Source organism: Pelodiscus sinensis, chromosome 6 (assembly GCF_049634645.1).
Source record: "Pelodiscus sinensis isolate JC-2024 chromosome 6, ASM4963464v1, whole genome shotgun sequence".
Lineage (NCBI taxonomy): Eukaryota > Metazoa > Chordata > Testudines > Trionychidae > Pelodiscus > Pelodiscus sinensis.
The window spans coordinates 62,904,733-62,929,874 of NC_134716.1; the positions used below are offsets into that span (position 1 = coordinate 62,904,733).

Below are 25,142 nucleotides of genomic sequence, written 5' to 3' on the forward strand. Positions count from 1 at the left end.
GTCAAGCACATCCGTCACTCTCCAAAACAAGTCCTGAAAGCACCTGTAGTCAGCCCCTTTGATCGGTGGCGCAGGCAGACTCTGGGCATCCCCCATGGAATAGGTGATATTAGGAGAGATAAAGGAGCTCCTCACTCTCTGCTCCAGCGAAGAGTCTATCAGAATCCGTGCCATCCCTGTCAGCTCGCAGTCATGTGTGTGCCCCAGCCAACCGCGATATCGGGATCTATGCACTGCTAGGGAGCTGTTGGGTACTATACGGTGCCCAAGGATCCTAATATGCCCACTGTGGGGGGAGCAGGGAAGCATCCACTGTGCCATACGCCAAACCTGCATTTGTTGCTGCTGGCGTTGAAGAGAAGAGGGAGAACGTGGCATGCCATACGTATCAAATAGAGGGGAACATGGAACCAGCAGTACCATAAGATCCACCTCCACCAGGAATGCCAGTAATGAGACATCAGTACTGCTCTATGCCCAACAGCTGTCTGCATATGCACCACTGGCACTTTAAACTGCCTCTGTACTGGCGATATCGAATGTTTGCTGCTACACAGGATTCCATTGCCCTGGGGCTTGCCAGCAAGCTTGCTGTTCCCCAGTACCAGGTTTCAGAGGGGAGAATCTGAAGCACTTGTGCCAGATCTATGCTCCTCTGGAGGACTGCAGCTTATCTGTGAGCCGCATCTCTTATCCTGCCTCCATAAGCCCTGTTTAATCTTATCAGCCTGCTTGACTTTCTTTGAAAAGCAAGGCTGAGGCTCAGCTGGGGACCGGGAGCGTTTTCAGCTGTGTTCTGACTCCAGGTCACAGGCTCTTCCCCTCTGGGGGGTGTTACTATTGCTCCCTTCTACCTGAGAGGAGGTGAACGGGGCTGTGGCTCAGCCATAGCCAAACCAGCAGTTTTCTTTGCAGCTCCCTCACCCTCTTGGACCATGGGTCGAGCTGTTGGCAGTGAGAGCAGAGGCTCATAGGGTGATACTTCCCTAAGCAGCGCAGACACTGCTCATGCCCGTCTGCTGCGGCAATCGTCATTCCGCACCCTGAATACTTTTTGAAGCCCAAGGATGCACGCATGTCAGGAGTAGGAGCCCTAGGAGTCAAGTGGGGGAGCAGTGCGCTGTGATGGGAGCCACGCTGCTTCCCCCACTTGTCTTTTTATTGCTCCTGTTTACTATCTCTTTGTAGTGTTTTGGGAGGGGGGGTTGTTTTGTTTTCCTTTTTCAGGCTGAATGAGAAGGGAAACAAAGATATGCTACCAATGACAGCAGCGGTTAAGTAGGAACTGAGGTAACGGCTGCCGGCGCATGCTCAACTGGGCTGATTCCAACAGTATGACACATGCCAGAGGCCAGAAGACTGCTAATGAGAATCACTGATCTGGTGCGCAGCAGCACTGACACACCTAAGTAGAGCACCCCTGGAGCCCTCAAAGAAGAACAAGGTTTATCAGAATGGCAAAATAGCATGCCTGTTATTTCAAAAAATATTTTGAAATAATGGATGGCTTGTGTAGACATGGGGTATCCCAAAATAGCTGTGCAGTGTAGACGTACCCTAAGACTACCAATCATGAGGAAGCTATCCCAGGGTAAAACACATGAATAAAATTAAAAGATTCTAGCACAAGATCTTTACCTTCCAGCCTATACTCCATCACGGAAGAAAATGAAAGTAAAGTAGAAGAACAATTGTAGCATGTATGTTCCAGTATTAACGGTAGCAAGCTTTAGTAGATAATTACAAGCTCCTCTAGAAAATTTTTTGCAAGTATTGCCCATTAGCCAGGAGGAAGAACACCACCACTGGAAGAGTACATCATCAAATTTAACTTCCTGGACAGGCAATATGACCTAAATTGTTAGCGGGACAAATAAAAATAATTCCACAGTCACTTGCTATGCATTCCGCTACAGATGGTTATCTATGCATTCAGTGACCAGATATTTAACCAAAAGCAGTATCTCTGTTGTAAAGTATGAAGGGCCAGAAAGATTTCCTCTCTAGGATTTTTATTTGGTAGATTAATAGGCCTTCAAGTTGGAATATGAAAAAACAAAAAGCCCTCTAAAATTACCAATTTGCATCCCCAAGAGAAGGAACAGCCCATTTCCAAATAGAAACTCACCCCTCTTCCACCGAAAAAAACGTTGCCACTAAAGTGTATTCTGATCCTGAGTATTACAAATTTGAAAAGAACAAAATGCTTTTCAATTATTGCATTCAGCAACCACTTCACACTACTTAGTCTAGAGCAGCAAGCTGAAGCTTTCTTTGCCAGAGTTCACTGCAGCAGAAGAAATCCGCTAGGGACTTCAGTATTAATTTTAGGTAAATTAACTCAGATGATGTGCCAATGGATATAGCACAAAAAATGGTGAGAGATTAGACAGAATTCTAACCTTGCCTTTTCTCTGTTTTAAAAAAAGCAGAAACACATGACAGCAAAACAATGGCCCTATCAAGATGTCCATGTGAAGTTTCATAACCAGGGAAGTGACAAGTTAAACTGCTTAAAGAGGCAAGACAAACTGCATTGCTGTAACCTTGCTTTTTTAAGGAATGATGGAGGAACAGTCACAAAACTTGCACTATATAGCAGAAATAATAAAAATGATAGTAGGAAACAAACTTGTAAGTCAAGCTTCTAGGAAAGAAAACTGAAATTGCGATTAGCAAGAGTGTAGGGGCCAGATGAAGCGCTGAGATGTGTTGACACTTAATACAGGCCAAGTAATATCTTAAGGCTTGCCTAAGTAGCAAGACTCTCATGATACTTTGCAGCTAAGATGAAGCTAACCATAGAGAATGAAATTTACCAAGCAGTAACTTTTATCATGTGTTGAAAGCTTTTGTAGGAGAAATCTCAGCACTGTACCAACCACAAGATATGAAACAAATGTCAAAAAAAAAAAAAAGGCATGTGTGATTAACCAAAAAGGTACTGTCTCAATGTACTAGTTGACCTGTCCCAAAAATTCTAGAAATGTTAGAGAAGCAATACTGACGTTATAAAAATGACAAAACCTTACCTTCTCCAATGGAGAATATTTCTAGGAACACGACATGTTTTTTAAACAGGACAGTTTTACTGTTACTGAAGAATATTTTTTTTAAACTGTCAACCATTTTACTACAATGCTTTATATGCTTGTTACAGGACTGCATAACAAGGTATACCAGGACCTTAACTCAAACACAGGTTGACTTGAAGGGTTAAATGCATATAGTTGCCATTTTTATTTTGATAATCCAAGATGGTGATCACAAGGACAATCTGTCCTCCATCTTTGTGCCCCTTCTCCTTCAGGCTGTTGGTGTCCTTTTTCAAGTTTGGAGCCAAAACAAAGCGGAGAGGGGGAAAGGTGAGAACTGTAGTGTTTTGTGACTGCAAATCTGTCTAGCAACCAGAATATATAAGGGAGTGTGACACTCAAAGCACTCTGTCTCTCTGGATGCTAGGCAAGCAGGGGCGGATATAGGGCAGGGCGAACGGGGCGGCGGCCCCGGGCCCCGCGCTTCAAAAAGCCCCGCGCATGTGCCGTGGTGCCGCTGCGCATGCGCCATGGTAAAGGGGGGGCCCCGCGGAATTACGCTGCCCGGGGCCCCGCAAAACTGTCATCTGCCCCTGTAGGCAAGTATGTCATCCCAGTGAGGCATGGAGACCCTCCCACATTGTACCAGCCTAGCTTACAGTCAGGTCAGGTCTACACTGGGACAATGTCAAACTAAAGTATACAACACCAACTACATGAACAGGGTAGCTAGAATCAATTAGTTACCACGGTGTCTCCACTGGAGGGGGTCTGATGGGAGAAACTGCAGGGGAATTGACAGGAGCCCAATGAGCAATCAAGTTAGCAAGTCTTCAATATACCCTCTAGATCAATCCCCGGGAGATTGATCCATGTAGCACCAATCTCCCGTTAACTGTAGACAAGGCCTCAGAGTCCCAAGGGAATAACATCTATTAAGGACCCTTTGTCTAACCTTTACTCACCCATTAGGACTCTGGACTCAGGGTGGCATGATCTAGAAGGCAGAAAACAATGGACTAAAGAAGATTTATTTACCTGTCCTGAGGTTGCTGTAAAATGGTTCCTGGTGTTCCTGTGTCCTGATATCCTGGTCCTCGCCTCATCCTATTGTCTACAGGATGTGGTATAGTCCTTCCCTGGCTTTCTTGTGAATCCTATTTGTAAGGGTTTGGGCTCTGGGGTTCATCCCCATTGATACATCTGTGCTAACAACCAAGCCCTTATTGTTATGTTTGCAGAGAGTCTTAGTTGTGTGAACACTAACAAACATCTTGTTGTTTTCCACCTTAACCTGCCTGTCTTAAACTACACCACATACTGTTGATAAATGCTGAGGGAAGGATACTGCAGATAGCCTGAAACAGATTTAAGGTTTACGTCACCAAAGATGGGCTAACAGACCATTTCTCAAAATCTGCAAACAATAGATCCCTCAGTTTCAGGTCAAATTTCAACAACTAAAGAGGGGTAAAAATATGCCTTAAAATGGAATCCAGTTGTCAGAAATATGGAGACTTGAAATCCATTTTTAAAGCTCTTGAGGATTAAAGTTAAACTCCTAAATCCCTAAGGGTATGTCTACACTACCCCGCTAGTTCGAACTAGCGGGGGTAATTTAGTCATCCGCAGTTGCAAATGAAGCCCGGGATTTGAATTTCCCGGGCTTCATTTGCATGAAGCCGTCCGGTGCCATTTTTAAATGCCAGCTAATTCGAACCCCGTGCCGCGCGGCTACACGCGGCACGGAGTAGCTAGTTCAGATTAGGCTTCCTAATCCGAACTAGCTACTCCGAGCCGCGTGTAGCCGCGCAGCACGGGGTTCGAATTAGCCGGCATTTAAAAATGGCGCCGGCCGGCTTCATGCAAATGAAGCCCGGGAATTTCAAATCCCGGGCTTCATTTGCAACTGTGGATGACTACATTACCCCCACTAGTTAGAACTAGCGGGGTAGTGTAGACATACCCTAAACCTTTTCTTTTTTAAGTTGGGGCCTTCTAAAAGAAATTCAATAGAGGTTAAACATACAGTCTCAAGTTAATAGCCACATAGTAACTTGCAGTTTCATGTGATAATTTGCATTTATCCCACACTTTTAAATGCCCCTACCACAGTCTCTCTACTAAGGCATCTTCTTTAGGATTACTAAACTCTATACTTTCTGAACATTTTCCACAGCATCAAAAAAGTTTCCTTTTCCCATCATATGGAATGTTCACTGTCATGATACTTCCCTAAAACCTAGTGCAGACAGCATTCAAGTCCTAACCTCATTCAGCCTATGAATGATCTACTTCACAATTATTCGGGACTAAAAATGTAGGGTTTGTATCACTGAGAAGAGATTTCCAGCTTTTCAACAGACTCTCAGAATTTATTTTGACCTAGAAAATATGTACAGACTTCAAGTCAACATATAAATATAATTAATTCTCTCAGAAGCCTTTACATTTCAATTTATAGGGCTAACAAGGTCAGATTTACAGACAGAGGAATTTTCCACAAAAGAATCTCTTTTCCAAATCAAGAAGCTCCAAAATCTAAGGCTCAGTGGTGCCTTCAAGTTCCTTAAGTTTACAGCAGGCACACTGGTTGTAATTCTGGGACACATTTTGCCCCAATCTATATGCTTTGTGTTATATATAATAAACATTTGAATAGGGCTTGCTCTCTTATATAAAGCAGATCTCATGGGACATGGAGCATCTTTCTGCAGTGTGCTTACACAGCACCTAGCACAATGAGGTCTGGTCCACTATGGTTCCTATGCATTACCACAGTAAAAAATACCATTTTATGAGAAGTTGTATCAGCCTGCAGCACATACACATATCCTTTCCTGAACCACTAGCAGGAGGGTACCCTGAGGGTGAAACACTATTAGGGGGCTTGATGCATTTTTCACCTCCTTTTTATTGTTTGGCATGAGTTCTCACAAAATCTTATAAACCTTCCATGACACTATTGTGAGTTGTAATCCATAGCGTGGGAAAGCTTGGAGACCTACAGATATAAACAGACTATAAGAACTAAGATTTTTTTTTATTATTCTTATAATACAGTGTAAGGCTCATCTCATCTCCATGTGACACACAAATTAGTTTAGGGTACTGCATGAAAAGTTAATATAAACTCAGACTGACACACTAATTCATAATATCCGATTTAAGTTACCATACTAGAGATTATTATCACTATTTTTAGAAGGATGTTTTTTTCAGCAACATAATGAAAGCATGTTTGCAAATCCTAGTGGAGACAAATTAGTGTAATTTTACCACAAGGTAGTCAAGCCAAGTTAACCATAGTTGGGGTGGCATAGTGTTGACCTCTCCCAGAAGCCCCCTCATAAAAAAAAAAAAAGAAAGACAGTGTCTTATCTTCACTAGAATTTTACAGTGCAATAGCTAACATTTACTTATCCACACTGGGAAAATATCTTTTTCACGGTGAAGACAGCCTAGAATTTATGGTACACATTGAAATTCTAGAGCGAAAAATGAGTCTAATGAAAAACCTGGGCCAAGATAAAAAGGAAACATGGCTGATAGTTTGGACTGCTTCATGGGGAATGAAGCACTGAGTCATTAGCAGGGCAACTTAACTCTTTTTCTAGACAACAGATCACAGATACTTAGAAGCTGGTAAACCATCTCAATTGTTCTGTACACATTGGACAATTCTAAGTTTCCATAATGGGACCTGAGGGGAAACTTTCTTCAGAATTTGATGCAATCTCTCCCAACTCTTTAAATCTTGAGTTCTGCCAGAAGGTATGGGCCCAAGCTTTCATTAAACATCCACAATTTCAAATGTGCCTACTGTTGGCATTAATAGTAAGCAGTGAGCATTTTTGCAGTCTAAATAAAAGTTAGTAACCACTGTTAGACTAAAATGCAATGATGAGAATAATTAAATATATTTGTTATGCAGGGTTCACGGTAGTAACCGTTTCAGCTGGCGCAGGCAAGGGTGTTATTACCTAGAGCAGGGCTACTCAACCCACAGCCCCGTTTGTTCACGGCCTGTGGTGCAGTTTGGGTTTACACAGGGCTCAACATGCAGCCTGCAGGTGGGAACCAAAACAAAAAAGTAGTCAATATAATGGTCTTCTGATGATGTGCATTTTAGTAGTTAAATTCCTGGACTGTCATTGCTCATTAAAACTGCTGTCATACGGGTGGAAATCAGGTAATACTACATTTTATTATCAGCAGAACTGCCTTAAATGGGGCCTGTGTGTCGTGTAGTTTTGCCTTCATCTTTGTATTCATGCCCATCAGTGTGAAAAAGCTATTTCCATATATTTTTGCATGTAGATACAACCACACTTAAGTTGCAGCCCTCGGGATGTGCTGAAAGTATCATTGTGGCCCTCGCGGATTCCCAAGTTGAGTAGCCCTGACCTAGAGCCTCAAATGTCGTTATACCTGGTACAAGGTTATAGCCTCTTCAAGAGCTACAAATGAAATTGCACATAAGCTCTAACATCTGCTAGCATATTTTCTGACTCTTCAACACCATAGATGAAATTCTGAAGTTATAAGAGTTCTATGGCTTTGTTCATTAACAGTTTTGGGGGGGGGGGGGGGAAGAGAGCAGTCAACCTCCTTTAGCCAAGGTTCTTCAAGGTATTGTAGTCTGTGAGATTCCCACCATTGGTACAGGTGTGCATGCACTTCACCTGCATAAGATCAACTTACTTTGAATAGCCCTGTATATCAGGGCTACATGTAACCCTGTGCCTTTTCTTGTTCCCATGTGAAGATATGAATGGCATATCTCAGTGGTTTCAGCATTGCCCAGCTAAAACCAGGGTTGTGAGTTCAATCCCTGAGGAGGCCATTTAGGGATGTGTAGCAAATCTGTCAGGGATGGTACTTGGTCCTACTGTGAGGGCAGGAGACTGGACTCGATGACCAGAGCTTGGCAATGCAAATTTCTGTCACTCACACAGTGGCTGTGTCTGTCATTCTCACAAACACACACTATCCTTTGCTCTCATCTCCTGACCCAACACACGTGGGAGGATTGTTATTACTCCTTTTACTGCTTGCAAAGTGTGTTTTTGACTGTTCTATGCATTTCATAGTTTTCATTTCTCTTATGCTTAAATGTAATTCTTTGAGCAGTGTGTTCTGAAATACCTAACCTGTCGTGGCTGGACTAATTATCTGGTAATTGCTGCTCCTCGAAGTGATTGGCATGTCCTTGCAGCACCTGAGAAAGGTATGGCAGAGGGTTTCCACATGCTGTCCTTGCCTGCAGACACTACTCCTGCAGCTCCCATTTATTAATAATGGGGAACAGTGACCAGCAGAAGCTGTAGGCTCAGTGCCTGTAGATGAGAAGCAGCACATGGTGCCATGGAGCCACTTCTGTACATGCCAGCTGCTTTCAGGAGTGATACAGGGCCAGTGCAGGAGTAAGTTTACCTTACCCCCACTGCTCCACCACCTGGAAGCAGTCTCAGTTAAACAGCACCCAGCCCGGAATCCCTGTCCCAGCCTTGAACCACCACCTACACCCAACCTCCTGCCCCAGACATGAGTCCCCCGCACCCAAACTCCTTCCCAGAGCTTACACCCTGAAAACCCTCCTGGACCCAAATCTCCCTCCCTGGGCTAAACCACGAGCCCCTCCCACACTCCAAACCCCTTGGCCCAAAACCAGAGCCTGCACCCCAACTCTCTACCCCGGCCTGGTGCAAGTGAGTGAGGATGGGGGTCGGAGTGAGTAGGGTGAGGCCTTGCAGAAGGGGTGGAAGAAAAGCAGGGCTTCAAAGAAGGGGCAGGAAGGGAAGTGGGGCAAGGGTATTTGGGTTTGAGGTAGAACTTACATTGCACTTAAATTGAAAAAGTGAACTTGTGGTTTAAAAAGGTGCAAGACCACAGATATAAACATTATAGATCTATGACACTTTTAACCTCACTTAGTCATAAGAAACATGAACTCTTCTTGGGGGGAAGGAAGGATTACATTTGCTATCCATTTTAGTGAGAGCAATGAGGAAGAAAATGATAGAAATTTAGATTCTCCTATATAACATCAGCTTCTAAAGATACAAGCCTATTATTACTGGTAACTTGTATTAAAGAAATCAATTATCACAAGTTGACTTTTTTCTGATTCCACATGCTGGTAAAAAAAGTCTTATTAAAATGAACTGGTTTAACGCAGTAATGTATAGTAGTTCCATTTGACTTAATAGCAGGAGCATCTAGAAATTCCACAATACACTCCAATGCAAAATGTCACCGCTAAGGCTCTGATCCAGCAAATAATTAAGCACCTGAGTAGTTCCAAACCAGGACAATGAGCTATATTGGCACGTGCTCAAATGCTTTGGTGAATCAATACCTAATACACTAGGCAGAATGATTCGGGAAAGCCCAAACCTTAACACCAAAAGAAGGCTGAAATCAGACATACCTTAAGCTGATAAATACCGAGATTTCAAATCCATATGACAGTGTATTACCTGGGTCATTATGTGAATGAGGCACAACAAACACTTGAAGAGGTTCATCATCCCATTCATTTTCATTGTATGTGATATCAAATCCTTGTTTCCAAGCTCCACCATCTGGATTATCGAAAGGAAGAATATCATAGACATCCAACATCTAAAATGGGTAAAAGGAATGTACAGCATGAATTCAGATACAGTGCACAATTCCATACTAAAAAAAAAATGCTGTGTTCATTAAAAATTCAAATTCAGTGCTGGCTTTTGCTCTTCAAAATATTTTTTAAATGGGCAACTAAAGACCAATCTGATTTACAGAAGCACAAATGCTTAGTATGACAATGCCTGGGGACCAACTAAGATTAAGGGTTAATTGTATTGAGCACTGTACATATAGGCAGCAGTATGACAGTCCCTGCCCCAAAGAACTTACAATCTAAACTGCCAAGAAAAAGAGTAGGGAAAAGGAGCATATATACACAAGCCAACAGACCAGTTCCCCAATTTTGGGGTCAGGAGATAGGCGGGGTGAGGGGAAAAATCTGTTAAGGAATTCAAACAAAGTCAATGGAATGTAAAAAGTGAGGGGACAAAAAAAATCAGAAAAGGGACATAAGAAAGGTCTGAGGGCAAGTGTGGTGTGAAGCTGAGGTAAAGAAACTACAAAGACACCAAACACGGGGGGTGGGGGGGGAAGAGAGGAGACAATAGGCCCAGTCCAGTCAAAAATACAGGAAACATCTTTGTTGGCTGATATGATTAACACTGCTTCTGTAGCTGATCTTCCTTAGTAAAATACCAGCTCAAGGCCAAACAAGAGATATGGAAGTTTATTCAAGTAACTGAGCTTGCAGTAAATAAAACTCTCTAAGTTGAGGTGCCTGCACAACTTGCACACTAATGGACATTTTCACATGGAGAAAATCTTATGTTGAAGTCATATTTCATTACAGTAATTATATCGGACTTTGCTAATTAGGGTTTGGGTAACCATGGCTCCACCTATTTTTTATTTTCAAACTACTTTAAAAAAAATACAGAACTGTTAATTTCTAACGCCCACCCTAAAAAAAAGTAACTTTATATGTTCCATATTACTGAAGGAATAGATCTAGGAAGACCAAATATAATATTATCTGAATATGTAAATGTATGGTTTCAAATTCTGAAAAGAAAACCTTCCAAAAACAGCCGAACTGAAATCCCATATTTCACAATGAAATACAAAATTTAAAAGTATATGTAGTTAATCAGGTCAATATCTGTCAAGCACTCTGTGAAAGTGCCATTATCCATAAAACTTTAGTTTTATATTGCCGCAGTACCAAAAAAGTTAACAGACCATTAAGAGGCAGATTTTTAAAAAATCATACACAGAAGATTAACATCCTGTTAATTTTGGGCCAAGTCCCCAGTTCCTTGGATTTGACCAAAGCTTTTTAAAAGATCTGTCAGGACCTGAAAATGGGTCACAGCCTCCTTTTAATGGGGTCATCGGGGTTGGTTTAGACTTGATTAGGCCTGAAGCCAAAGCTCGAGCCCTGCCACCCTATGCTAAAGCCTGAGCCTTTGCCAAAGTCAAAGTCTGAGGGTTTCAGATTATAGGCCTTTGAGCCCAAGGCATTAGTTTTGCCTGCTCTTCCCTCCTCGACTTACACATACACTCTAGAAAGGGCAGCAAGGCTTGGATGGGATCAGGCTTCAGTCCCTCATTCCCAAAGATGAAGTAATTTTTGTTGTAAAAAAATTAAAGTTGGAAAACCCATTAAAGAATAGGCAATCACCAAGTAATCTTATCCTGAGGCAATCTAAAAGGTAAAGGGCAAAAACTGAGCAAGGATTTCAGATTTTGGCATTAACACCAATCTATGGAGATCAAACTACATAACAATATGTTAGTGTGTCTGAGTGCACATCAAATCAATTTTCTTCTAGCTCACAGATTTAAGTTGCTTTACATGCCTAAAATTATAGAAATATGCTACACTGAAAAGTTGTAATTATATTTGCTAATCCTACAGTTTTATCGCATCTCAGAAAAAAGTTATAGGATGAATGTTTACATAGCACACACACAATTATACAGCAATGCTCAAAAAAGACCAGAAAGTTGCTATCAATTTAGAGAAAACTGACTTGTCACTGAACAATCAGAGATAGAATTCCATTTCAAAAGTTTCGGGGGGGCAGCTGTGTTAGTCTAACTGAAAAAAAACTGACTGCCATAAGAAGAGCCTCGACTTCTACATCGATTGCTTCCACAAACGTGCCCAGGCTGACACTGTCAACAAACAACAACATTTAACATATAATCTCAGCCATGCAGAACGCAATGCTGTACACAGCTGACAAAAGGGGTGCTGTAGTCATCATGAACAGAACAGATTATGTGTAAGAGGCTGCCAGAAAACTCTCCAACATCAGATTCTACAGGCTTCTCTCCTCTGATCCCCCTAAAATATACCAAAAAAACCCCACCCCTAAACCACCTACAATTCAGGACCAAATCTACACAAACTCCCCTACCCTGACCCCGGAGTCCCAGACCAGAAGTTTTCTGCCTGCAACCTAAGACCCACAAACCTGGAAATCCCAATCTCAGTCATTGGCACTCTTATAGCAGGATTATCTTGATCAGTGGTTCCCAAACTATGGGCCGCGGCCCAGTACCGGGCCACAGGAAAAACATACCAGGCCTCAGCATGGTTTCTGGGGTATTCCAGGCTCCCAAATGTGGCGCCGGGTCCCCCAAGCCCGCGGCCGGCCTGGGCAGAATCTGCAGCCGGATGTTCCGGCTCCCAGCAGAGGCGTAGATAGGGGAGGTCAGGAGGAGGAGGGGAGAGCTGACCACTGGAAGCAGCACTGGGTGTGGGAATCGGGGCAGGACGGGGAAATGGGGGGGGAGATCAGCTGACGGAAGCAGAGCTGGCCAGGGAGCTGGCCGGGGGAGATCAGGAGGACAAGTAGGGGAGAAGCAGCCGCCGCCACTGGAAGCAGGGCCGGGAGAGATCGGGGGACAGACGGAAGCAGGGCTGCAAGTGGGCACGAGGTCAGGGTAGGGAGCTGGCCGGGGAAGATGGGGGAGGGGGGAAGGAAGCAGCCGCTGGAAGGAGGTCTGGATGTGGGCAGTAGGACTGGCCAAGGGAGATTGGGAGGAGAAGCGGGGGAGAACTGGCTCGCTAGGAGGGGGTTGGGGGAAGTGGGGCTGGCCGGAGGCACAGCAAGGGGAGCGGGGTGGGGGAGCAAATCGGCCGGCAGAGAGCGGGACTGACACAGCCATATGCAGATCTCAAGGCGCTGCCTCTCTCCCCCCGCCCACAAAGAACGAGTGAATCCGGCCCCGGGAATTCTATTGTGCCGTGCCTCCCCCCACACACACACCCCACCCCCCGAGTAGTTGCGAACCGGCTGGCTGGCTGGTAGACACACTCGTGCAGCCTGAGCACATTTACCAGCCAGGTAGTTAGAAAGTACAAACTGATACATCTAATAATAATAAAGCTTACGTAATGAGAAGACACCGGACATGTTTTATGTCTGGTATTTTCTCAGTTTGTTTTCTATGTGTTTATATTTTTGGCCTGCAAAAAACAGTACAAAAAAAAAAGGGTTCCAACTAAAGTAAAAAGTTTGGGAAACCCTGGTCTAGCAGCTTTCTGTCTTACACAACATTTATCCAATCCATATTCCTTAACTTGCTGGCAAAAATATTGTGGGTAACTATAGCAAAAGCTTTGCTAAAGCTGGCACTGGGGGTTTTGGGAGGACCAGAAACAACTAATTTGAATATTCATTATTTGCTTAATTAATATGAAATTATGAAATGAATGTTACCGGTCCTCCAAAAGCTCGTGAATGGATTTACTGGTCCCCGTGTCAAAAAGTTTGGGAACCCCTGATCTGGATATATTGACTCTCTTCTCAGACCCTATGCTATCTTCAAGACAACACCAATTACATCAGTAATCTTCCTGAAAACACCATCCTAGCCACCATGAATGTAAAAGCTCTTTATACCAGCATTTTACAGGATGACAGATTAGCGGCTCTCAGGAACACTATGCCTAATAATGATGCCACTGCATACATGGTTACAGAGCTCTGTGACTTTGTCCTCACCCACAACTATTTCCAATTTGGGGGCAATTTATATCTTCAAGTCAGTGCAACAGCCATGGGCACCTACATGGACTCACAATATGCCAACAACTTTGATGGCTAACCTCAAACAACATTTGCTCCGCTCTCGCCTCCCAGCACTCTTATTGTGCTTACACTACATTGATGACATTTTCATCATATGGACCGACAGGAAGGAGACTTCTGAATAATTCCACAGGGATTTCAACAACTTCCTCGCCACCATCAACCTTAGCCTGGACCAGACCACACAAGAGATCCACTTCCTTGACACTACAGTACAATTTACACAACGGACACATTTCCACCATCTTATACTGGAAACCTACTGACCATTACATGCCTCTAGCTTCCATCCAAAACACATTTCCCATATTGTTTACAGTCAAGCAACCTAAGATACAACCAGATTTGCTCCAATCCCACAGACAAACACAAACATCTATAGGATCTATATAGAGCATTATTAAAACTGAAACATCCTCCCAGAGAAGTGAAAAAACAGATTGACAGAGCCAGACAAGTACCCAGGCATCAGCTTCTTCAGGATAGGCCCAACAAAGCCAACAACAGAACACTACTGGTCATCAGCTATAGCCCCCAACTTGCCTCTCCAGTGCATTAACAACAATCTATGACCTATCCTGGAAAATGATCCCTTATTCTCACAGGCCTTGGGGGACAGGCCAATCCTTGCCTACAGACAACCAAGATCTGAGGAAGTGGGTCTGGCCCACAAAAGCTCATCACCTATTAAACCATCTTGTTAGTCTTTAAAGTGCTACATAGTTTTTCCTTTTGTTTTAGCAAGATCAGACTAACACGGTTACCTCTCTATTACTCCCCAACCTCAAACAAATTCTTTCCAGCAACCACCCAGCACACCTACATCCTACTCATCTTGGAACCCACCCCTGAAATAAACTCCAGTGCCAACTCTGTCCACACATCTGTACAAACGACATCACAGGCCCTAACCACATAAGCCACCACATCAAAGGCTCATATAACTGCACATCCACCAATGTGATCAATGCCAGCAATGCCCCTATTCCATGTATATTGGCCAAACTGGACAGTCTCTACAAAAAAGGATTAATGGACACAAAACAGATAATTGAAATGGTAACACAGACACCTGTTAGGGAACATTTCAAACCTGTTGGGGAACAACTTGTCTGGGCACTCACTAATGGATCTAAAAGTGACAAGCAATTTCAAAAGCCAGCTGGACAGAGAAGCTGCAGAACTTGGTTTCATTTACAAGTTTGACACCTTGAATAGACGTTTAAACAAAGTCCTTAACTTTGGGCTTAAAAACGGGCTGCTACATTTCACACCCTAAGGACATAAAAAGCTAAGCACCAGGTACTTAAAATACTTAGAGGCCTCTATTGTTTCATGCTAAAGGAGGTTAAAAGACAGGACTATGCAGCACTTTAAAGACTTACAAGATGGTTTATTAGGTGATGAACTTTCCTGGGCCAGACCCACTTCCTCAGATCAAATAGTGGAAGAAAATTGGCATGACCATATATATCAAAGGGATACTTTTGGGTACGATGTCCATCTTTTTGCACTTGGATAGAAAGATTATGTCCATTTAGCATAGACACTCAGTCTAATTGACAACATTTTTCCCCTCTCTTTCCCTCCCCTCTTTCTGTACTATTTATTTGTACCCTGGACCCTTTAACTCCATTCATCTGAAGAAGTAGGCTTTGCCCAGGAAAGCTCATGATACCATCTACATTTTTTGTTAGTCTCTAAGGTGCTACAGGACTATTTGCTGTTAAGTTTTACCATTTCAGAAGTTTGACATCTACATTAGGCCAGGATTTCACCAGTAAAGATCTGCTGGCAGCAAGATCTTGATCACTCAAAAGTAGGGATGTCAATGGTTTAGTGGTGGCCCAGCTGGGCTGGAGCAGCCCCCCTGCCTGATGTGAGCCCAGAGCTGCTCCAACCCAGCCAGGTCCTCAGTACCATTGGAAGGGGGGATACTTCAGCCAGACTGGAGCAGTCCCAGTCTGTGGCAAGGCTGTGTGCCCAGAGCACACCCCCGCCCCATCCATGGCAGGGGAAGGGGAACACTCCTACTTGTTGAACCCACCACACTGCAGACAGGAGTGCACCCCAGCGTTGCCAGGCTGGAACAGCCTCTGCCCGCTCCCATTTAAGCAGTTAACCAGCTAAACATAACATTGAACTGATCTAACAGGATTTTACATCCCTACTCAAAAAGGTTTATTATTTTTTCCATCTTAAAATAAAAGAAAGACAGCTGAGTTTCTGCTGACCACAGCAAGATTCTCATTTTATATGCTGCAGTATATTATGTAATTTATGAACACCAGCAAGAGTAGAGAAACCAGTTAAATGGATTGGTTTACTGTTGTAAAACTGTCTGCACAAGGGATGAGCCGTTAGCCTAGTCTGCACTGGACTCGTTACCTAAAATTTCACAATATTGATACTACAGAAGCAATTCTGATAGAAATTGTTCCTTGTTATTCCTTGATCTCACAACCAGCAGCAGACAACATTTTAACAACAGTGAATTGTCCACAACTCTTGAGCAATTAAACAACTTTGAGGTTGATATGCCGATCTATATTTAGTGATAGCAAGAGCAGGAATTTTTTTTAGGAAAAAAGCTAATGTAAACACGTCCTTCAAAGTCTCCAAGAACTCATCTAAATTATTTTTCTAGAAAGAGAAACTGATTCAAGACTCTGGGGTTAGAACAGAACCAGGACCTTTCATCTGTGTCTCAAAATATGTGCTTCTATTACAAGCAAAAGGAATACTCTACAGTACCAACAAGGGGTGCGAAAGTGTAAACGTGTACAGTAAAACTCCAGTGGTCCGGCACTCCTGATGGTCCGGCACCATCTGGTACCCAGAAGTGCTCTGGGCAGCCGGACAATTGGAGCTGCTCTGCCCCCGGCTTTCCCGAGTCAGCCACTGGTCAGTTTCAGCAGCAGTTGACTTGGGGACGCCTGGGGCAGAGCAGCTGTGGTGCTGCCAGGTTGGTCCCCTTGGCTGCCCCTCAGCGCTGCGGGACCAACCCGGCAGCACCCCAGCTGCTCTGCCCCAGGCTTCCCGGAGTCAGCCGCTGGTCAGTTTCAGCAGCGGCTGACTCGGGGAAGTCTGAGACACAGTAGCTGGGGTGCTGCTGGGTTGGTCCCGCAGTGCCAAGAGGCGCATCCCCCCCCCCCCACTCTACCACAGACCCCTCCCTCATAGCCTCCCCTTCCGATAGTCCGGCATATCTGATAATCCAGCAGCCCCATGGTCCTAAAGGTGCCAGATTATCAGAAGTTTACTGTTCATGGTTAATCATCACAATGAGCCTGTTAACCTTCACGGTTCCATGCACACATCCTGCTGCCTCTGTTAAAGGAAGCAGCATGGAGAAGACAGCTTTTAAGCTAGCTCCAATAACCACTGGTTCCCAGGGAGCCGCCTGCCCCCACTCTCCGCTGCTGCCTCTGATACAGAGGCAGCAGTGTGGGCAGGACAGGCAGGAACCAGCTTTTAAGCCGGCTCCCCATATGTACCGGCCCCCATGGAGGCGCTTCTTATTCCACCCCACCTACTCCTGCAGCAAAAGTGGCTCCTGTGGAGCTGCCCCCTCCCACTGCATGTAAACGTATAGCTGCTGTAGATCTCAGCAGTTACACATTTACCTAAATAAATGCATTTTAACATCCCTTGTACCAACAAACTATGCCCCAACAAGAGTAAAACATCAAGACCTAAAAGAAGTATCAGGACTATGGAAAGATTCATTGTTCTGCTATAACTGCACTAAGGCCTTTACACGTGGAGGACAACTATGAATGAACTAACACATTAAAAGCTACTGAGGACACATCCAAGACACTGGATGCCACTGCACCCTGGTGTTGATGCACTCAGCTGGCCTCTATTTCACAAGGGTATTGTGAGAATAAACTTAACTGAAGCATTCACCATACCGTTGAGGACTATATAAGCAGGTAAAAGCTAAATGTCCCTCAGCACAGAAAATAAGTCCACATAGCCTCACCTCTATGGCTTACAGCATGTGTATGGCTCGTCTAGTCGTGTCTCACAAAAAAAAAAAAAAAATACTGCCTGTTGGCAGTGATTTATTAGTAGTAGTAGTAGTAGTAGTCGTCCTCTTTGCTCCTGATGGAGCATAAGGCGCCAACGAATCTTCTCCAGCCTTCACAGTCCTGGGAAAACCAGCTAACTTCTTCCCAGGTTGTGCCCTTCCTTTTCATGTCCTCTTCCAGGTGCCCAATGACCTCCCTCTTTTACGCTTTCCAGGTGGAGTCCACCTGAGTACCATATGAGGGAGTCTTGTTTCGCTCATCTGAAGGACATGCCCCAGCCATCTCTGCTTAATCTCATCCACAACATTGTTGATGCCAGTGCATTGGCTTATCTCCTTGTTGGTAACATGCTGTTCCCAGCGGACTCTGAGGATACGACGAAGGCACTGTCCTTCAAAGCCTCTGAGTCTGCTCTCAATCTTCTTGTTAGTCCTCCGAGTCTCTACGGTATACAGCAGGACTGAGCACGCGTTCGACCTACAGATCTTCAGTTTAGTCCTGGTCTGCAACAGTGACGACTTCCAAATGTTGTTAATCTTTTGGAAGGCTTGCGCTGCCAGGGCAATTCTAGTGGCAATCTCTTTATCGATGTTGCTGTCCATCAAGATGTAACTGCTGAGATACCTGAAGTCATTTACTTCCTCTAACTCTTCATCCATGACGGTGGTTTTATCGGTGTTAGTTGTCCTCAGTTTCATCACTTTGGATTTGCCAGAGTGAATTCTGAGCCCAACGCTTCTGGCTGTCCGGTCAACAATGTCGGTCTTTTCTTGGATGTCCTGCTGATCATGCACGAGAAGTGCCAGGTCATCCGCGAAGTCGCAGTCCTCAAGCCAAGCAGTCGGTCCCCACAGCACTCCCCTTCATCTGCCCTCAGCGGCTCTGCGCATCTCCCAGTCGATGACCACAAGGAAGATAATAGGTGCTCCTAGGCCGCGGCAGCGGCAACGCGCCTGCACCCGCCGAGACCACGCCTGACGTCACGCGGGGGGGGCGGCACCAGATGGCGGGTGTGCTGCCCCGCCGGAAGTAGACCCACATACAGGGGGCGGCACGGAGATTTAAAAGGCAGGACATGGAGGCCTGAGGGAAGGCGGAACCCGAACTGCGGAGGTAAGCCCCCCGCATCGGCGAGACAGTGGGGCAGGGAGAGGAAGCAGCCCAGAGCAGGCGAAGGGAGCCTGAGGGTTCTGAGTCCTTAGGGCCCTGGGCTGGGGTCCGTGAGAGGGGGGGGCCCGGACCCCCCTCTCCCTGCTACGGGAAGCCTGGAGACTCCTGGTGTTAAAGGGGCCCCCCGGGCCAAGAGGACAGTTGACTGGGGACGCCAGACGGCGAGCCGCTGGGTGAGGGGAGCACGAGACTCAGGCGGAGAGCACGGGGTGCCAGTGGGTGCCCCGACAGACTCCTTTACAGCACTGTTCCAAATTCTTTTAATAAATTGGTTAAATTTATACCCGAGTTGTGTTTTCATTGGGCAAATATCCTCTGGTGATAGATACAGTGTTGGGGGAACCCGTTCTTCTGGTGTTGGGAACAAACTCCAATCAGATCCTAGTTTTAATTTAATCTTGTTACTTAGTTCCTGGGTAACATGCCTGAAAATCTAAAAGAGAAGCTGACTTACCTATTTCAACTTATTTTGCAACTGGATTGCATCCATTCTGTACATTGCAGGAGTCACTTCCCTGACATGCAAGCACACGCATAAATACAACATCCCTCTTAGGAGATCTTCCACATCTCTGTGACCAGAAGCCACTTTGGTAATGAGCCCCCAAAAAGGGGGAACTGTAAGTGTTACTTCAGACAGAATGCCGCTCGAGAACAAGAGTCACCATATGTAATATCCACTTTTCTCTTCTACATGGAATTGTCCCCACAAGCCCCAATGACATCCTGGAAAATGTGACTGAGGAGCCCCAATTACCCTGACTAAATCACAGTCCTCCCAAAATTCATATAATCAACATGAATTCTCAAGAAGATAAAATTAAGATAGGTGTGACTCAAATGGCACGCAACACCCTAAAGATTTCAGTTAAGGATAAACAGAAACTACATCCTTTTAAAACAGTCATCCTTTTAGATGACCAATTGAGCCAATACTGCTTGACAACTAATTTTTTTTCAAAGCCAGTGTCTGGTTGGCTTAATTTAAGTTATTCTAACATAAAGGGTGATTAATTTTGCCTCTCCGGAATAGGATGAGGCTCTATGAAGGGAAAAAAAAAAAAAGAGTCAGGCTTTGGTATTAGCTTATTCAGATGAAAGTCAAATAGCACTTGTGTCAGATATTGGTATGAAGGCCAAATACCACTTTGTGAAATATGGTTCAAGATTCACCAGGCTGTCTGGAATTGCATCTCTAAGACCTCTTGCCAAAGGTAATTGACACCAGTTTTAATTAATCAAAGGTCAGTGCGCTTGTGAGGAGGAAAGAAGTCTACGATCCATTAAATATGGTTTCACCAAAAATTCTGTCCTTCACAGCAATAGGACAGGCAAAAGAGTATCTATGTAAATCTCTACAATTGACAGGAATAGCAGAATAGAAGGATGGTTCAGGGGATAGAACCCGAACCTAGGACTTGAGAGTTACAAGTTCAAGTCCTTCCTCTAGCACATATTTCCTGTGTGATCTTGGCAAGTCATTTAGTCTCTCTTTTCTTCAGTCCCTATCTGTAAAATGAGGAATGGGAACCTCAGAGGGATTTTGAAAGTAAAGACATTAAACGACTTATAAATTGTGAAATACTTATATTATGGCAACTGCAGTTATATCAATTACTTTCTCCTATGTCTATTAATGCTAACTGGAACCAAACGGAGCCAAGTCAAAATCTCTACTTAGACTTAAGAACTGTATTTCATCAGGACATTTCTTAGTGAAAGGACTTTTGTATTACTACAGAACTATCTTGATTTCCTCATAAGAACAGGGCATTTTGCATAGGACCTAAACAACCATGCTATTAGAAAAAGGATTTTGGATACAGACACACCACCCTACCGGACTACTGGGTCCAAGGGAGCTGAGTTAAAGGGGAAAAAGAATGGCTGATCTCTGGACAGAGCCAGCATCTTTGAAAAACAGCCTGCCGTGTTCAAGCAAGTGTGTCTCAGGCCATGTGGGCTTAGTCTTGCCCAATTTTCCTCAATATTCTGGTGGAATGAGGAAATTGAGCAGAGACATAAAAGGAACCTAACACTCCTCAACATAAAAGAAAGGTGTTGATAAGCACCAAGGGTCTTTACCAAGTCAGCTGGGCCCCAAACACCTTCTGCTCTAATTCATATCAAGTAAGTTTGCATCCAGATGAGTCCCATTCTAAATATCACAAATACACTGTTTTTGATCTGTTACTCAAACTCATCCACATTCTTCAAACTCATATCATCAACAATGGTATGCTGTTGGGTGGGCAGGTGGTTATTTTAATACCAGCCTGGTGGAGAAAGACACTTGATTCCAGATGCTTCAATACTGGATAGATGGCCAAGCATGCCGTATGTTCAACAATGTATTATTAACTATGCAGTCTGACAAACTGCACTGTACGTCCTATCATCTATGGAAGAAAAAAAGGTAAGAGCAGCCTGCTAACCCTAGAGCTTTAACGAACTTCTATGATTCTCCTACGGTAACTTCTATGAACCACCTAAGGTAACTGAAGACCACAAACAGTGAAGGCTTACAGATGTGTTCCTGAATACATCTGTACATGCTCTCATTGGAGAAGTAGATTAGGAGAAAGGCATCCAAAACATTCTTTACAAGACATACTCTAGTTGGACCCAGGGCAGCAGAATCTTAAGCCTACCAGAAGACAGGCAGAATTTATTCAACGAATACTTTATTTATGCACCACATTGTACCAGCTATAAACTTCACATTGGTAGACTTGCAAAGCGGGTGTCAAAGGTGAAAAATGCAATCAGACCCAACGCCCTCAGGAAAACCTAATAGGGACTTTTAACAAGGATCTGATGAAAGCCTAAATTACAGCAGGGAAAAGCAGCGAGGAGTCCTGTGGCACCTTAAAGATTAACTGAAGTGTTGGAGCATAAGCTTTCGTGGGCAAAGACCCACTTCGTCAGATGCATGTAGTAGAAATTTCCAGAGGCAGGTATAAATATGCAGGCCAGAATCAGGCTGGAGATGACTAGGTGGATCCAATCAGGGAAGATGAGGCCCACTTCTAGTAGCTGATCTGGAGGTGTGAATTCCAAGAGAGGAGAAGCTGAAAAGAAACTGAATTCACCAAGCAGAGACAGTAAACTAGAGCCATAAAGGGCTGGGAGGATATAGTTGCAAGTTTGGAGCGTGCATAGTACAGACATTTCAGGCATAGAACCCTTGGTAACTGAAGCTGACAGGATTAAGGGTTATAATTAACTAGCCCACATAGAAAGAAAAGGGAAAGTATAGTAAAAACTATGTAATATGGTACTTTATCAACAGTCACCTCTATTAACCAACATGTCTGACATTTTGCAATACAAAGCTTCAGCCTAGTAACCAAGTCTACTATACTGCCCAGGAGGTTATGCAATTGTACATTTTGTACTCTAGTTTTATGCAAAAGAGGCAGAAGACAAGTAATCAAGCCGATAGCAGGGATTTATTTAAAAAAGTAGCTTCCAGGGAGTGCACAAGGTCATTACAAATTCAGCCTAATCTCCTACACCTTCTACATCTACAATGACAATGTTGATAATGATGTCCCTGAGGCACTGCAATATCCTGAAGTGCCTTCTGAATCAAAGAAAGATTAAATTATATTCAGCATAGTTTTAGCATGAAGTGTATTCTTAATGATCTGGGTACAAACTATACGCTCCCAATAGTGATATTTAGTGTCATAAGATAAATTTTTTTGTGCAGTAGGTTATATACACTTAAGTGTTTCAAGAAACCAACCACTCTGCATTGCAGTATACTACTGGGCTGCATCTAGACTGGCAAGTTTTTCCGCAAAAGCAATTGCTTTTGCGGAAAAACTTGCCAGCTGTCTACACTGGCCGCTTGAATTTCCGCAAGAACACTGACGATCTCATGTAAGATTGTCAGTGTTCTTGCGGAAATGCTATGCTGCTCCCTGCTCCCGTTCGGGCAAAAGCCCTCTTGCACAAATGCTTTTGTGCAAGAGAGCCAGTGTAGACAACGTGGTATTGTTTTGCGCAAAAAAGCCCTGATCACGAAAATGGTGGTCGGGGCTTTCTTGCACAAAACTGCGTCTAGATTGGCATGGACGTTTTTCCGCAAAAAGTGCTTTTGCGGAAAAGCGTCCATGCCAATCTAGACGCTCTTTTCTGCAAATGCTTTTAATGGAAAAATTTTTCCCATTAAAAGCGTTTGCGGAAAAACATGCCAGTCTAGACGCAGCCCTGGATTGTTGAGTATGTGTACACTATTTTATACTTCTTTCATTTTATTGTATTCTAATCCTTTGAAATTTGCTATTCCATTGGTATGTATAACTCTTAGTTAGCCAGAATTTTTTACTAACTGGCACTCCCCATTCCTGCAACATGCCTGATAAAGTTTTTACTGTATGAAAATCGTTTGTGGGTCATCTCTTACTGTTAGAATTAAATTTATTAAGGTAGTTGTACTCTTGCTGTGATACAAATCGAGGTTTTCTCCATAGAGTCCAACTGTTGAATGGGTGTCAGAGTGGATTTCTGAAGACTGATATGTAACCCTAAGCCTCAGGGGGTAACCAAGTATCCTAAGTCCATACAGGATAAACTAACAACAAATAGAGTAGCAGCACTTCATAGACTAACAAAACATGTAGATGGTATCACGAGCTTTCGTGGGCACAGCCCACTTCTTCAGATGACCGAAGTATTGAGTTTAGGATGTCCAGACCCAAAATAAATAGGGGAGAAGGGAGAGGGAGGAAAAAAAATGCAAAGGGGCAGAAAACAAGAAGCAGAGGTATGTCAACATCAAAGGGAAAACCAAAAAGGCAAAACTGGCAATTTATAAACACCTAGAACTTGGATAGTTAAAAGAATATATGAGAGAGAGAGAAGGGGGGAGGGAGGGAGGTGTGGGGCATTGCTGGCATTTCATGGCATAGATCAAATTACTGGATGTGCAGTTAAATGAGCCTCTGATTTGGTAGCTTATGTTGCTGTTCCAGTAATGAATTTGCTTGTATAGATATGTGGGCTGAGTTGACACCACAGCTGATTGCAGGGTTGGGTTCGTGGATGCTTATGATGTGATTGTGCAGCATGGTGACCAAAAAAAATTCGTTTCAGGTTGGGGGGGTTGTTTGTAAGCGAGAATAGGCTCCCCCCCCCCCCCCCCCCCCGAAGCCTCAGAGTGAGGGATCATTTTCCAAGATAGGTTGCAGATTGTGTATAACGCATTGGAGGGAGTTGAGTTCTGGACTGTAGGTAATAAGTGGAATTCTGTTATTTTCTCTTTTGGGTCTGTTTTGAAGTAGTTCACGTCTGGGTACTTCTTTGGCTCAGTCAATCTGTTTTTTCACTTCTCCAGGGGGGTATTTCAGTTTTAAGAATGCTCTATAACAGCGTTTCCCAAACTATGGGCCGCGGTCTGGTACCAGGCCACGGGAAAAAAATACCGGGCCTCAGTGTGCCTGGTGGCTGACAGCAGGGCCGGCCTTAGGCCAATTCGACCAATTCAGTCAAATCGGGCACCACGTCCCAGAACCAGGAAGTGCTGGCAAGTTACAGAGCCAGGGGCTCTACTTTACCAATGTGTGGAGCTGGGTCTCTCCCCCGGCTCTGCCTGGAGCAGGCCCTGGCCCATCCCTGCCGTGCACAGCTCCTCCTCGCCAGCTGCTGCTGTCCATGTGCAACACTGCACGTGAGCAGAGAGGACGCCCGGGTGTGAAGTGACGTGACGGCCTGGGATTTTAAAACTTCTCAGAGGCACATTCCAGGGCTGCCTCTGGGTTCGGTCTCCGGCCCCACAACATGGAAGGCAGAAGGCAGGGAATGGGCTTGTGCAGCGGCGGCGAGGAGAGAAGAGGAGAGGAAAGGCAGAGGGGGAGGAGTGGAAGGAGAAGGGGCTTGGGAGGGGAAGACACCAAAAGACAGGGTGCAGGAGAGACAAATGTCAGGGGGCCAAGTGCAGACAATGAGGGAAAGGGCAGGAGGGGAGGTGTCAGTGGGAGGGGGGACAGGATGATGCAGGGAGAGGAGAGGGGAAGGGCACTGGGAACTGGAGGAGGTGGTGCTGGGAGAAGGCTTGAAAGAAGGGGTGGGCATGAGAAAAGTGTGAGGGCACAGAGGGGCAGGAGGGGAATGGGGCAGAGAGTGGTGAGGGGATGCGTATCAGGGAAAAAGAGGGCAAAGGGGATAGGGGCAGCAAGGGAAGGGAGAGGCACCAGGAGGATGCAGAGCTAAGGGAA

General features: G+C 44.5%; 1 protein-coding gene across 1 annotated transcript in view; it reads right to left on the minus strand.

The window, feature by feature from the left end:
• Positions 1-25,142, minus strand: part of MAN2A1 (mannosidase alpha class 2A member 1) — a 207,732-nt gene that overhangs the window by 163,048 nt on the left and 19,542 nt on the right. The window contains exon 3 of the mRNA XM_075932033.1: positions 9,518-9,662. Coding sequence (XP_075788148.1) covers positions 9,518-9,662 — 145 coding nt within the window. The remainder of the gene's footprint in view (positions 1-9,517; positions 9,663-25,142) is intronic.